This window comes from Trichoplusia ni, chromosome 1, assembly GCF_003590095.1.
Source record: "Trichoplusia ni isolate ovarian cell line Hi5 chromosome 1, tn1, whole genome shotgun sequence".
Classification (NCBI taxonomy): Eukaryota; Metazoa; Arthropoda; class Insecta; order Lepidoptera; family Noctuidae; genus Trichoplusia; species Trichoplusia ni.
Window position 1 is genome coordinate 9,122,106 of NC_039478.1, and position 15,863 is coordinate 9,137,968.

Genomic DNA, 15,863 nt, shown 5'->3' on the forward strand with positions numbered 1-15,863 from the left:
AGCCATTTTGGCTAGTTACGTAACTATAACTTTTTTTGTTATGTATTGAGCGATTCAACCTGCGTTGGGGCTAAAGGTAATTTTGCTATTGTAGACTCTCGGATCTGCTTCCTTCCAAGTCTTTATAAACCTGTATGGTCTTATTTGTCTGTCCATCTTCTTCAGACTGGCTCTCGGAGACGGTGAACCCTGGGCCGATGGTGGAGCTGCTGGACAAGGCTCCGCAGAACACCATCGTGAGGAGCTCTCAGGCTGATCTGAGAGAGTGTGACCGACGAGGGTTGCTGTGGTAAGTAATGTAGGGAATTTAAATTATGAGATTAAAAAGTTTGTGAAAACATGGAAATAGTTTGTGAAATAGAGGGCACAAATATTTATAGATGACCTCAAATCATTAAATCAGTTAGGTACTTAAGAATATGAATATTGTTTAAGCAAAATGACGTTAGAGAATTACACAGAACTTTCTTCTTAATTACCCACTGACTTATTATAGAGTTATGTGAATCCAATATACTTATATCCAATTTCATTAACTTTCCCTATATATTTGTACTATAATTTTTCCTTCACTTCTTTTACATTAAGACTCACCGAAAAACTGTGCGAAAATGTGACGTCATCGATCGTTAATTCCAAATTTGTTTAAGGTGAAAATTTGTGGCAAACCATATACGGATGAGCGTTTCCTATTAAAATAATTACTGGACTTTATAATCACTTAATCTCGCTTATCTATCCCAGGCTCCTAGACGAGGAGTCCATGTACCCTGGCTCGTCGGACGACACGTTCCTGGAGCGCGTGATGTCGCACTACGGCGCGCCGAGCCACACGCACTACCTCATCAAGAAGGCCCCGCATGCGAGGCAGTTCGTGCTTCAGCATTTACAGGTGACATACATTATGTTACCGATAAATATTAGCGTAGTAAATGGAATTAATAAATGACTATTTAATTAAATTGTAACAAGCAAGAAACGACAAAAACGCGCGACTCACGTGTCCTGAAATCGATGGAAAGGTTTATAAGGGAAAGCGGGAGGCCTTTGCCCACCATATAAAAGAAGTTATATGTATTAAAAAAAGGATAGCAAAAACACGGACGTTGGAAAAAAATATGGGCGGCCTTTTTTCTGCAACGACAAAACAAAAAAAAACTAATTTTGGTGGTAGGTGTGGTTATTACAATAACACTACAACTTACAGTTTCTTTGTGATGTATTATTTGTTTTGACAAACAGAAGAAAATACAGCATAACACGCACTCGCTGATTGCCTGATAATTATAAATAATAATGTTACATCATTAGTTTGTTTTAACCATTGGTGCCCAAAGATAACCTTCATTGTAACTGATGTTGTTTCTGTCTAGGGTACAAACCCAGTATTATATGACGTGACGGGATGGGTGAAGGCGAGCCGAGAGAACCCAGTTACCAAGAAATCCCTCACGTTACTGCAAGAAAGCCAAAAGTAAGTAATGTTTGATTTATTTATTATTTATTTGAGTGCAAAAGATTATTTGTGAACAGAGCGAAAATAAAATTAAAAAAAAAACTAACTTCCTCGGCTCAGCGACCCGAAGTGAGTCTTGGCCTCCGAAACGAGAACTCTCCATTCTGTGCGGTCCTGCGCTGTCAATTGTTGGCAGGATAAAATTGATATTGTATAATTGTCATAGGTCCGAGAACACCTCCTTGTAGGAACCTAATCTATTTCGTCAAGGTTTGATGTTATTTAATGTAGTTTTGTGTATGATTTGTGTCCTATTCTGTTTCCTTCTGATTTGGACTCATATTTTCATGAAACATTATTATACCGTAAATGAAGGCTGCAAAATAAGAATGATAATCTGATAAACAATATCAAATGCTTCTTATAATCTTAGATGTTTTAGTTTTATTAATTCATTATATGCTTTATCTGATTTGAACTAGGTATGTATGTATGTTTGTATTGGTGACATTTTGCAAATCAATATAACAGGGAAATATGTTCAACTGATTATTTAATCGACCTCTCTTAATCGCTGTTTAAAAACTTTATGTACAAGTAAATATATGCTCGTCGACCGATTTTGTCCACGGTGATCTTTCTAAAGCAATTTTAAGATTTTGTCTTGAATGTACTCATAAATGAAGCATGTATTGTTCCAGTGAGGAGATAGGCCGCCTGTCGTCGTGGTCCCGCGGCGCGTGCGGGCCCAGCGCGTGGGCCGGCGCGCCCGGCGACGTGGCCACGCTCCGGCGGGCCAGCTCTATACGCAGGACGCTCACTTCAGGTAAATACATGACGTATTCTCAATTGTAATACTATTTTAAGTTGTAGATTAAACCTATGCGACATTTTTCATAGTAAGTGGATGTAGCCAGTGTGTGAATAGGTTTCTGAAATTAATAACAATTTGGTTAACAATAATATTATAGAGCAATATTTTTGTTTTGGATAGAAAATCAGCATATATACATATATGTGTTTGAAAAGATGTCGGCTACACTTTAAACGAGACATTAGTTCATGATAAAACATCTTATTTTAAGAAATAAACAGTCTATTCCGGAGCAAAATAGTGCGCCACTGGTACCCTCTATTACAAATTAGGTTTGCACTGAGAAAATATTGACATTGATTACTATAAAGTCCATCAGTCCATAATCTTACCATTTCCTTATTTCCCCAGGCACAGCTGGCATGAAGCGTCGCTCCACGGCGCTACAAGCTAAGTTCGTGGCCGACGGCATCGTGGACACGCTGCGCCGCTGCGGGGCCGCCGGCGTCAGCTTCGTGTGCTGTCTGCTCACCAACCAGCCCGCTGACACCGCTGATGATGTTAATGTACCACTGTTGAGGTCTCAGGTGAGCTGTTGGAATTATGTATTTTTAAACGAGTCCCGCAGGAATGTAATTCTTGTGTCGCAAGGGAATTTCACAAACATTCAAGTCACATGCACAAAGACACTAAGATCACACACGGAGATCGTATCCGCGACAACCGACGTGGTGACTTCAACAACTTGGCTATCCGTGCAGACTAAAGGTGTTCCTAGATATTATGAGATGAGCCTACGACTGCTATAGCCGTATATTTTCATGTCGATATTATTATTAAAATGTGTTAGAATGTTTTAGACAAAAATTGGCGTCAAACTTAACGACAAACCCTTGCTTTGCCTTACAGGTCAAACGTATCGAATGTTGCGTCTGTATTTTATGTGTATTGAAGATGCTCTCGCGAACATTATCATTATTCTTGGTCCTTACTAAACTTTATATTTTGTTCCCAGTTCCGAGGTTTTCAACTACTGGACGCAGCGCGTTTGTACAAGCAGGGCTTCCCTGAGCACATGCCGCTGTCCGAATTCGCGAGAAGGTAATAAGAAATCTATATCATCATCAGATATCAAACCCATCTATCAGACGTATCAGTACTTCAGATATACTGACAAACAGACTCAGTCCAAGAATACGTGGATCAAACCACAAAAATGCTTGTCCTAAGCGGTGACCGAACTCACGAAACGTCGCACTCACTGGACTTGGCATGGTGACCTCCGTCACTGGACTATCGGTGCAGACAACCTTAACTATATCATATGCCTATTCTTCAAAATGTACATAATCTCCAGGTACCGACTGCTAGCGACATCTGAAACTGAGGAGGCAGAAAGTACTCAGACGGCACAGACCACGCTCTCCGACCGACAGATCGTTGACGACATGTTGTTGACGTTGGACCTGGACGTCACTAGCTACAGACTGGGGCTCACTCAGGTAAGTCTAGGAACTAAGATGTCAGTATACTGCAGGATATTTAAATTGAATCTTGGGATTTGGGAAATAAGGGTCAATTCTCTTTATAGTTAGTTTATTTTTATTTGGGCTGTACTGTACCATTCTAGGAATGGTAATGTTTAATTCAATATAGTTGACTCTTTTTATGTGTCCTGCAGTGGAATTAGAGAATGTTTTCAGCTGTGGTTTAGATCGCTTACAAATCAACTTTATATATTAATTGTATTGTCATAGAAATCATTTATCAGTATAATTACATTTAGGTTTATTATGTCTTTCCTATTTTATAAGGCAATTTCATGATTAGGTAAGTTAGGACAAAGGAATTTTTGATTTTTAAAACTACGAAGATTTTTAAAGAAATTAATTTAGAATGGAGTTCAACAAAGGTAAGTGCAATTTATTTATTATTCTATGAATAATGGTTCTAGACGAACAAATTGACGTTAGAAATAGGTACTTATCTTTCAACTAAACACGCATAATTACAAAACAAAATCAATCATAAAAAGCAATTTATCTATACTTTCAGAAGATTTACAGTTTATTTGGCAGAATGATGACAGCTAAAAATGCGCGCCAATAATTTTTCTATCCTTTCAAGTTATAGTTTTAAATCATTGATGCAGTTCTTGAAGCCAGTTAGACGTAAATAATTGCTTTAGAATAATTGTTTCCTATTTGTTTTACTTAAAATAACTGCTCACGTAGTATTAATATTTACATTAAGTTCCTTCAAATGTTTGGGCGTTTAAATGTTTTGAGAATTGAAGTCAATATGACATTAATATGTGAGGTCACAGACTAACAAAGAATTTTAAATATATTTGTTATATTTAAATAAACTATGGTATGGTGTTATGCAAATAATGTGAATATATAAACTTGGTTATGAATACTTACACACACACACATATTTATTTATTTTTATTTGTTTAATATACAATTACAGTATAAAGTGCTCCACAAAACCGGTTTGTCTGTTTGTCTGTTAATTAGGTTTTGTTTGTCCTAATTTATGCGGATATTTGGGGACCTTACTTTACTCACATTTAACATATTGAATAGCAAATAAATCAACTATATTTTTTTATAGTATCTGTCGTGAGACTGATTCATTGAGTGAGTGCTTCGCCCCGTACAGATATTCCAATAATTGCGTTGGAAAAATGCTTGGAATAAGACGAATATTGCCAATTTATTCCAATTACTATTAATTCATCGGCCATTGTAAGTAACGGAATTGGGACCATTTATTTGCGTAAACTATTCATTGAACAAAAAATAATATTATGACGAACTTGAACTTTTGTTATACTACTTAAAATTAATTGTTTTGTCTGTGACTCTTTTTTTGTCGGTAGCTATTGTTTAATCGCATGAATATTCTAGTTACAAGATTAACCGAGTTAATGGCTTGTAAATCCTAAATACAACATCAGCAATAGAGTTTTTGTGAGTAAATGTTATTTTGAAATATCTAATTGTATTCTTTTGGACGGTCGTAGCCTTGTTTGATGAAATTATTATGCGCAACTCTGCACTCGTATTTTATTTGTCTAAATGTCTCGATTCGTAGGTGTGATTTTGGGTGAACTCGAAAAGACTTTAATCTTCATTTATGAAATCCATGAATTTTGAATTTATTATTTTCAAAAACAATTTTTTCACCTTATAGAAATGAAAATACAAGCTTTTCAATTTCAATAAAATGGAAGTCAAGGTTTTCAATGTAACTTACATTGAAAACCTTGACTTCCTGAAATACGTGTTCTGTACTTCTGTTCCAAAGAAATTTATGAATTGTAGTAAGTATTTTAGTTGTTTAGTTCTATAGATTTAAAATTTTGCAATGAGTTGTAGAGATCTTGTATCGTGTCTTTGACTTGTCAAAACTTTAACCTACACAGGATGTAGTTATTTTATTATTATTCTTGTACTATATCTACTATGCTGTTAATTATTGATATGCTCTAATTAACGTTCTTATTCAGTGAATATATTTTTGGATACCTTAGTTACTGTTTTATCTAGGTATTTAGTCATTAAGTTGGTCTAGAATAATATTATTCGCTGTGTCCTAGAAAAACCCAACTTTACGCTTGTGAATATTAATTTTATTTGAATGAAACTCAATAACATTATATAATTTCCTGCCGTAAGGCCGGTTTATGCATACTAACGTAACTTAAATTCAAGAATCAAATTAAAATCTTTCCTCCTAAAAGCAAACGAAAAGTACACAAACAATTTTGCGCCCTATGTAATCAGCTTAAGGTTTAATTTTCTTTGTTTCTTAAATCCGACAGATGAAAATAAATATAGGTATGTTTACTTTGAAGACCTGTCTTACTATAAGCCATTCTCTATTGCCATCAATTAAATGAAGAAGCAATTAATGGAAGATAATCGTATTATCAAAATGAACGGGTCGATTTTAAAAAGATATTTATAAATGGCAATGTGTCGGTTTGGTGTTACAAAATTAAGTGATACATACTTTAATGTATTTGACGAGTTGAATTCATTGTCATTGTTAAAAGAAAATGTATCTATCAATGGTGGATTTTTGTGTATTTCTAATCAAAGTGTCATGTGACGAAAGCCGAATAAAACTGTTGTTAACTATTTTGAAACTTAGAAAGAAGTGGTGCAAAAACCGATGCATTTAAAAATAAAAGCAATACCATAAAAGTTGCTTTTGAAACTTGTTGTCTGGCTTTTTAATTAATTCTACAAATTGGAATGTTACAGCTTAGTCCAATCAGGACTTTTTACCGGAAAACCTCTGAGATTTAACTTCTTTTTTTATTCCGCGCCCAGGCAATGACTTCTTGCATGGGAGTTTCACAAACATTCAAGTTCTTTCCAGTGTTGTGGTGTTATTCACATGCGAAAACAAATCTGTTAAAATGTAAGCTAGAAAGCCGGCTTACGCAAACGTTATTCAATGTGTTGTTAAATCACTTTTACCACAGACACCTCAGCTTCCGTGATATGGCCCTTTCATTGCTAGTTTTATGGGAAAACATAAACATGTCGTAGTCAAGCCACGAAACATAGAATTATTTGCTTCTTTGAATGCACTGTCATCTGTAAGGTCTTGTTCTTTTAGCATGGTTGTAACCTGGTGTCAAAGTTTTTAAACTGCCCGTAGGCTTTTGATGTATTTTGAGACACTATCTTGAATATCTTTATGTACTAGACTAGCTGTTGCCCGCGACTTCGTCCCCGTGGATTCACATTTTCCATTGTATCTTCGCTCCTATTAGTCGCAGCGTGATGGTTTATAGCCTTCCTCGTTGAATGGTCTATACAACACAAAAATAATTTTTCAAATTGAACCAGTAGTACCTGAGATTAGCGCGTTCAAACAAACAAACAAACTCTTCAGCTTTATATATTAGTATAGATTAAAAGTAGATATAAAAATGAATATCAAACTTTACATAATTAGGAAGACACTTAAAAATTCGTCTCGGTCTATAAGTGTAAGAGAACAGAGAATGCACTTGTATCTGCGCACACGCATGTGTACTAAATGGGCGGTGTCCATCCGCCGTGGCCCTTCGATGTGGTCATATTCAGAGGCCAAATTAGGAAGAGTGTTTTATTGACAGTTCCAGTTTGCTCATATATTGATATTATATCATTATATCCAGAGATAATCATTTGAGCAATCAATCGCTTACTAAAAGACTTGACCATTGCACAGCAAGTAGGCTATATACAAGCCTGACTTCCTCAAACGGGTTTTAAGATTACATCAATAATTTAATCTACTCATTTTGTAACTGTATCGCAAAGATACTATTACAAAACGAAACTAGACTTTTCTTGTCACGTTAAAAGATACAAGTGTTACTTGTTTCCTTTTATCTTTCCCGTCAAGTGAGAGTGACGGAAGCATTAGCGTAATGACGGCGCTTTTTCTTTTGAAACCCATGTAATAGCCGTGTAATGGTGAACTTGTATGACTTAACTCAGATCTTATGGGATTTTAATGGGTTGATGGATGACGTTTTGCTTTTATGTAGCTATGATGACTTAATATACTGTATGATGTTTTAATTGTATTTTAATTACGTGTTGATTGGTTGTCTCTAGTGTTTTTCTTGTTCTTTTAGTCAGATTTCTTCTTTGTTTTTTGAGATGCTAACAACACCGCTGGTTCTGCGTCAAAACTTAATGAAGGAAACCTTTTGGGATCAAAGATAATAGAAACTGACAAAATTTTACTTTGAATACCCAGTCATCATCACTATTAGATGTATTTTTAATAACTGTCTTTGTTATTACCATATACCTACCAATACCAATCAGCCTTAACCACGTAACTTTTATCTTTAGTTTCTAAGTTCATTTCTTGTTAAATAACCTTTTTTTATTTTAACTTATTTCTTGTTCTCTGTTTGAGTTGTCTATGTGAACGTTGTATTTACCTTTAATTATTTTCCACACTAGTTTTTTTTTCTAAGTATGTATTGGAATGGAGCTGCTAAATGTTCCTGAATCTATTAAATAAAATAAAAATGTCAAATACTCTTTAACAACTTTAGTAGCAAGTAGTTAGTGAAAGTGTTCTTACGTAATGAATATTATCGCGATTTACAACCCATTGCGCACATTCGAAATGAGCACCTGACATAAATATCTGACTTGGAAATAGCAACATTAACGACTCGAGAATTACCTCATTAAATAACTTGGAAGAGAGTAATAAACTTTGGAGTTTGCAATATGGGATTGTGTGGTCACATTTTGTATAGATCTAAACATGGTTTTGTGCTGAAGTTACTTAATTATACTTTTTCTGGATTGTGGTCATTTTAGGAGTCATCAATTCTTTTAACACTCTTTTTGAACTAGTGGAATTCCTTCTGTATCGTTCTAAATCATTCAGAAATTCCTTCTGAACGATCTCCTTCCTTTCTTTAAGAACTCTGAGTTTCTAAAATCAATGAATTATTTATTTCTCCCCGAAATTGCCCTCTGCCAGCGCCACCACCAATTTAAGACATTAGTAGTTTTGGTAGCATCACCTACTTCAAACCGAAACAATTCCTTTTTTAAACGCACTATAAAAGTTTTGGCCGCCCTCAAACAAGTCTTAAACAAACGAACACCCATAAATAGCATTCCATTTTTAAAAGCCACAACAGCCGTTATGTAAGCATACGTAATGACGTAACAGCCTTACGTCACACATCACACTTCCGAACGAGTTCCGATTTGGCTCTGTGTGTCGATGCCTCGACATGCGGCCTTCTTTCACCCGCCTTCGTCTTTGTCCGTCATGTTGGCCCACTTGTCTTATTTTATTTTTCTGTTACGTCAGATGCGATTTCACTGGCAGCTTATAGGTCAGTTGGAGATTGCATTTCTTCGTTTAGAATATTGTTAAGGCTGTATTTATAAACGCTACGGTCGACTATATGAGTATTCTTTTCATAGTAATTTTGATCATTCCTCAGCCATTTTTAGGAAGCCAAAATTGAAAGCTCCGTAGCTAAAAGTTATATGCGTCATTTTTTAATTGAAAACACTGACCTACAACCTGTCTCTTAAATTAACTTTTTAAAATGTTGTCATTTGACATTCACGATAAAGTTTTATCGATTTGGCGTACCTACCTGTGTTAAATAAATTAAGAGTGATTTATTTTGACATTATGTCGGCAATGTAGTTGTTAAAATTGTTTCGATGCCTTTACTGCAGGGTGATAATTTAATTATAGTAACGATTTTGTCACTGTTAAAATTTGATTTCCGTCGTTTATACATTTTGTGTGTGAATCAAAGATATACAGATTATGGTTGAATAATTAAAAATATAATGACCTTATACTGACGAGAGATCATCGTATGTTTATTTAGATTGATATGTAGTATAAGAAAAGAAGAAAAGCATTGAGCGCGAAATTAACTGAACATCCATTTATATTGCATTCAAAGTAATTTACAAAAACAAGTTGGATGCAAAAATTGGAAATTAAATTATATTTTAAAGTTATTTTTACTTATTTCACCTTTCACGTCTAATCTTATAATACAAATTTTGCTTAGAGCGACCATTTTTTTTCACAATTCTTAGGAAAAATTTACTTGCTAAGTTTCAACTACAATATCAAGCTGTACTTAACACACTACTGTTATAAATTATTCTACTATACGTGTTTATATTCCTGAACTCCTAAACGGCTAGACCGATTTGAATGGATCCTCTTGGTCAAACAAATCAGCCCAGTAGAACGAAGTTTGCCCGACTAGCTAGTATACAATATAAATATTATAAATCTAGAATTATCACGATCCACGTAGCTTTAACCACAGTTCCAATATAATTTGCAACGTTGCACGCAATTGATATCCTACTTCTCAACAATTATTGCAACTTTGTTGCAGGTTATTCACCAACCTGCAACACGATTGATTAAGCTCGGCAATCTATGATTTTATTCATGAAATTGCATTGTAATTATTGTAATGGTTAGTTTGGTATGCACCCTTGTCAAAGTATGTTATGACTTGGTCAGGAAACCTCTTGTCATTTTGTGTGGTAGCTGCACTTTTGCTTAGCAATACCACTTTAATTCTTAATTTGTCCATTACAACGTTAAACCGGAAACTCCACCATTCATTGGAAATAAATTTCCGTACTATGGATTGAATTTGAACATATTCAGACTTACAACTCGGAAGCATTTTCAACATAACAAACATTTCCTTTGTGGACCGAATGTATTCTTCCCGCCACTCCGGATTAAACGTTCATGGCTGTAATCGGAGCGAGGGGATATATCAAACTCTTACCGAGTAAAAATCTCCCCGGGCTCCTGTATCTACCTGAGCCAGAGCCACGGGATCGCTCGCGGATGCTGTGCGCAACTCTACAGACAGAGAGATCCGTATACGGTGACAAATTTATGACCGTTACAACTATTGCTTAAACTCGATTTTCATTTTTAGCATTTGTTGTTATAGCAGCAACATAAATACATCATCTGAGCAAATCTCAATTGTCTAGCTATCATGGTTCTTGACACGCAGCCTGGTAACGGATGGACGAACGGACTTACGTTCATTTAAACCTTTTAACGATACGCTTTTATCATCTTTGTGTAAATGTATTTATTTATTTCTGCCTAATTGTATTATTAACATGTTGTCTTGTTACTCTTATTACATTTACCTATTAAGGTCGTCACTCTAGAAACCGTTTAAGTCTTCGTCAACACAAGATTACCATTCCTCAACCAACAATTCAATTTCCACTATTACATTTTAATTGCGGCAATCATTTTCATCTACAATTGTTTCCATTAATGCCTCTATCTCGGAAAATAACAAAACTTTTACTTTGTTCACGTTTCAAAGATCCCATGTTTTGTATAGCTAATTTCTTACATATCACTGCTCACACAATTCTCAACTCTGTCCCATTATGATAAGGATGGTTTTGCTGAAACTTGGTGTTGGAGTTGGTATTCGAAATGGCAAAAGTAATAGTTCGGTATGATTATCTTGTAATTTGTGAAGTAATTTAATTTTCCCCTCATATGTGTAATCATGATTTGGTGTAGTTTACTTTCCGTTATTACTTGTTTGATTTGTACTGTTAGGGAGCTTGTTGAGCATGGAAATCTTCTTTAAATTACGGTGATTTAAGCTCGTCCTACAAAAGTCTTCTACTGCAATGGATCGCCTTCTATACTCAGCTGTAAACTAACCTGGATGGAATTGTAGGCTTTTGTATTAACTAGACTGTAAATTTCGCACTGGTATGAGCCTATTTTCGTATGGCGACTTTTTGTTTAATATTCAATGAGTACCTATTAAACATCGCATTGCAAGTTTGTTTGCTTAATATCTATGCACAAAAAGTCTGATTATAAAAGGATTCATTTGAAAAGCACTATACATGCAAAATATTATACTTTTATCAAGCTCTTTCCCAAGCCATATGGGGTCAGCGGCCAGTCTTACTGAATTCCGCTTGTTATTACGGAAAATTGTACTCATCGAATGCATTAAAGCCACTTTGAGATATCTACCGTGAAATGATACGACTTTGCAAGGTACTCCTTAATGTATAGCGAGGCATAACTAAAATGGCCATTATAATAATGTTGTCTTGTTGTTTTTAACTAATAACGTTGTAACTATGAACATTAGCTGTGATGTCTTTGTTGTTCTTCCGGCCTATAGTGAGAAAGCATTAGACATATTACATACTAGGTGTTGCCCGCGGGCCCGAGCTCTACCAATCCAGAATGATCCCATGGAAACATTAAATGTGGATGAGAATTATCCTGTGTTAATACTGGTTATAAACTATCTGTGTACCAATTTTGGTCTAAATCCATTTAGTGGTTTTTGCGTGAAAGAGGGACAAACATCCATACATCCAAACCACCGCGTTTATAATATTAGTGGGAAGTAGGATTTTACTTGGAATGACCAACCTTGTAATTGGAATGACAGCGTGCTGCTGGGGAGTTTGTTGCACCGTTTCTTCTCTCACAGCAAAAGCACTTAGGAAGCGGTGATGGGTGGCCGAAACTGGGTGCTGTCCAATATAATCTGACCTTCAAAAAGTGCTACTTAGTAGCCTAATTTGAATAAATGAATTTTGATTTTGATTTTGATTTTGATTTTGATTTTGATTTACTTTAAATACTAACTGAGTAGAGTTTTGATGACCTTTGTCGGCGGTGTCTGTAGTGTGGGATCTTAAGACAGGTCTGCTGGAAATGTGGAAGCTAGACGTATTACATTGCGTGTAGCCGTATTTCTCTCCACAATTACGTCACAAGGTAGGCCTTGTGACGTCATGGTGAATTTTGATGGAGGGTTCCGTACCCAAGAGGTGAATTGAGGACTCTATAACTGAGGCACTGCTATAGATCCGGCTGTCATCATGAAAGTCATGAAAAACATTTTCGCTGGTCGTACTCGCAATGTTCCTGAAAAGTTTGCGTCTGTAATAGACCAAACTAGACATTTCAGACCGTTTGCATTTGTTTATTCTAGAATTCGAATCACTTGTTCGGATCTAACAGAATAGCACGTGTTTTTAATTAAAAGTGACTGACAACATGCTTTGAAAAAATGACATTATCATCTAAAAAAAAAATAAGTTAATTTTTTTGAATTTAACAAGAGCAAATTGAGTCTGAAGCTTGACTTTTTTTTATCTTTTTGCGTTCATAAGTCTGGTGCAATTCTTTGAACAAAAGCGAGTCAATTTTACTATAAAGGAATTCAAAAATACAGTCTTGGTGGGCGAGAGGTAATTATTAGTGATAATGGACTTTTGTCATGATTATTGCTCTCTTATTCAAGGCAGGAATATGGCTATGTAATATGTATTTTCTAAGGAAAGTTAGGGAGTATCATTCTTTTTGGAAAATAAATAGATTTAGTCAAATCACCCTTGCAGCTTGTGAACTTCCGTCTTAATGAAAAGTACTGCAGTAAATACTTCTTCTATCGAATTCAAAAGTTGTTGTAATTAATTTAAGTGACAAAAAATCAACATAATCAACGACTAAATCGTCAAGATTTTTTGTACCATATCGTTTTCACAGCCTCCTACCACGATCCCCTAACGTAATTGATAGCTAGTTGTACAAGGGTGACGGTGCTCTTCATGATGTAGTGTCATCTCATTTCCTCGACGACAACAATTCTCATTTAAAAGATCGTGGTATACGGGGCGATGACAAACAAAAAGGTGTCAATTTCAAATCAGAGCCATTACTATAATTAACATGACAAGATGTAAGCGATTACTTGTTATTATCGCATAGTCAGATCACCCATCTTTGCGCGCTGCGATATGTGTGGGTAACCTTCGTACAGCAGTACAGGGCAAAGTTTTCGTAGCAAACAATCGCACGCACACATACAACCGCGCGCACAGATGACTCGAACTATCTCTAATAGTGATTCATGAATTTTATAATTAGTCGTTATCAGATTGCGAATAAATTGCTCGTACGTAATACAATTATAACCTTTTGTTCGGTTAATAAATACAGGCGGAGAATAATGACTGTTTTCGAGTAGGATTTTCTCTTTAGTAAGTTGTTTTTTTAAATGTCGTTTTATATTATTTGTGGTCGAAGAAAGTTAGGTGTGCGTTACAATCAATCATCATTATTTAGTCAGCTCGTCGATGCTGCGATCGTCTTTTGTTTTGAGATACTTTCGGTCATGATTCAGCATTTGTATGTAGGAGTATCTTTGATGATATAAGGACAAAATTATCAATGTTTGTTTTAGAACCCTTAGTTCAATATTAAGTCAACATGTTACGATTTGTGAAAAACTATGAATATATGCTTTAAGATATTCATGTCCCTAAGAGAGGTCTTTTTTGTTCAAAATATTTTCTATTTGATTAAAAAAAAACCTTTTTTGGATTTTTTTTTAATTTATAAAAATGTAGTAAGAATTTGGACAGCTTTAAGACTGGTTAAAATATTGCCATACAAAATACTTATTATCTTTCTTATTAACCGTGTGTCAAAACGCAAGACTCGGTTTTCAATAACAAACAAATGACGATCGAATGATACTGCCAAATAAACTTAGAAAATATAAAACAGTTCACAAGCCAAGTAAAAGTGTAGTTAAATTGAAACCGACCGATCGTAAAAGTTACGTAACTAAACTATTTTCATTTCCCTAATGATTTTCTAAAGCGACGCCGTGTTAGACGAAATTGGTTTTAAATGTTTTAATCATGATCGACGGATAGGTATGCAGGGCTGCTATTTTACAATGGCTGATGAATGAATGGCAATTGAATTAAATTTGAAATTATTCCTATGCTCCTAAGCATTTTGCCAATACAATGATTGAAACTTAATTGTTTTGACCTTGAGTTTAGCGTCCCACACTGAATTTCCATTTATTGTGAAGAAAAATGCTTAAGATAAAACGAAAATTGTCATTTTAAGCCAAATTTTATTAATTCATCGGCCATTTTAAATAGCAGAATTAGGGCCCAGTTCACGAATTGAAGGTTTTGTCGTTAAGAATTAAATTATGACGTGGTTTTAACATGTTTAGAAAGTATTTTACTTGAGGTAATAACGATTTGGTTGATTTAAAATTAAACAACCGAATGAAAACTATTGAGTAAAAGTCGATACTATTTCACGTCATACAAAAAAATATCGGAATTCGGTTCAGCCAATCTGAAGGTAACAAGCATAGAAAAACTTTCCCTATTTAAAAGTCGGTTGACAAATATAATTTTTATTTTTTAGGGCTAACTATGTTTGCTAGACTTTATGTGCCTCGGTCGTTGAGTCAAGATGTCATAGTAAAGGTCTCGCGTCGAGTCTGGATGAGGCTAGCACAGGACCGTAGAAATTGGCACGAGATAGGGGAGGCCTATGCCCAGCAGTGGGAGGATAAAGGCTGTGGATGATGATGTGTTAACTTACAGAATTGTAGGCGAGTAAGCTTTGAATGAAAAGTCTTCGGCGTTGATATAATGATGATCTTGTAGACAAGTTACATCGCTCCAAGAACTACTGCTGATTGAATTATGAAACCGAAGCTCATGAATGAATCGCTTTAATGTATTGACTGACAAGCAATAGTGACGTCACTATTGAAAAAGAAACGTCATTTTAATAAATTTGACGTTTTCTCTTGAATTCTATTTTAATATGTATTTCTTTTATGTAAGGTCCAGCCCTCTGATGAAATTTGAATTCAAATTATAGAATTAAAATACTTTTTATTACCATTTTCATAATTTATATGATGCGTTTTTGAAGATTTTCCCAGAGGTGTTTTTAGTGAAAAGGCGTCATAAAATTAATGGTATTTAGAAAGACGGCCTATTATCACCTATTAAGGTTAATATTATTGAATAATAATATAATATATATTTTCCACAACGCAAGTATAAGTCAGCGATAAGCCTCCAGTCTTTATAATTTAATTAACTTTTCTTTTTTTTGAAAGCCCGCGTCTCCTAACAAGTACATTATATGAGCATCAAAAAAGTATCAGAAAAAACGTTCTGAACCTCACTTTCAATTTGAAAG

The 15,863-nt window shown here is 35.0% G+C and overlaps 1 protein-coding gene across 8 annotated transcripts in view; it reads left to right on the forward strand.

The window, feature by feature from the left end:
• LOC113493528 (unconventional myosin-XVIIIa) overlaps positions 1 to 15,863 on the forward strand; it is a 270,245-nt gene that overhangs the window by 139,273 nt on the left and 115,109 nt on the right. For all 8 annotated transcript variants that reach the window (XM_026871543.1, XM_026871566.1, XM_026871573.1 and 5 more), the window contains 7 exons: positions 166 to 289; positions 745 to 892; positions 1,374 to 1,474; positions 2,158 to 2,282; positions 2,682 to 2,857; positions 3,286 to 3,371; positions 3,628 to 3,772. In XM_026871543.1, coding sequence (XP_026727344.1) covers positions 166 to 289; positions 745 to 892; positions 1,374 to 1,474; positions 2,158 to 2,282; positions 2,682 to 2,857; positions 3,286 to 3,371; positions 3,628 to 3,772 — 905 coding nt within the window. The remainder of the gene's footprint in view (positions 1 to 165; positions 290 to 744; positions 893 to 1,373; positions 1,475 to 2,157; positions 2,283 to 2,681; positions 2,858 to 3,285; positions 3,372 to 3,627; positions 3,773 to 15,863) is intronic.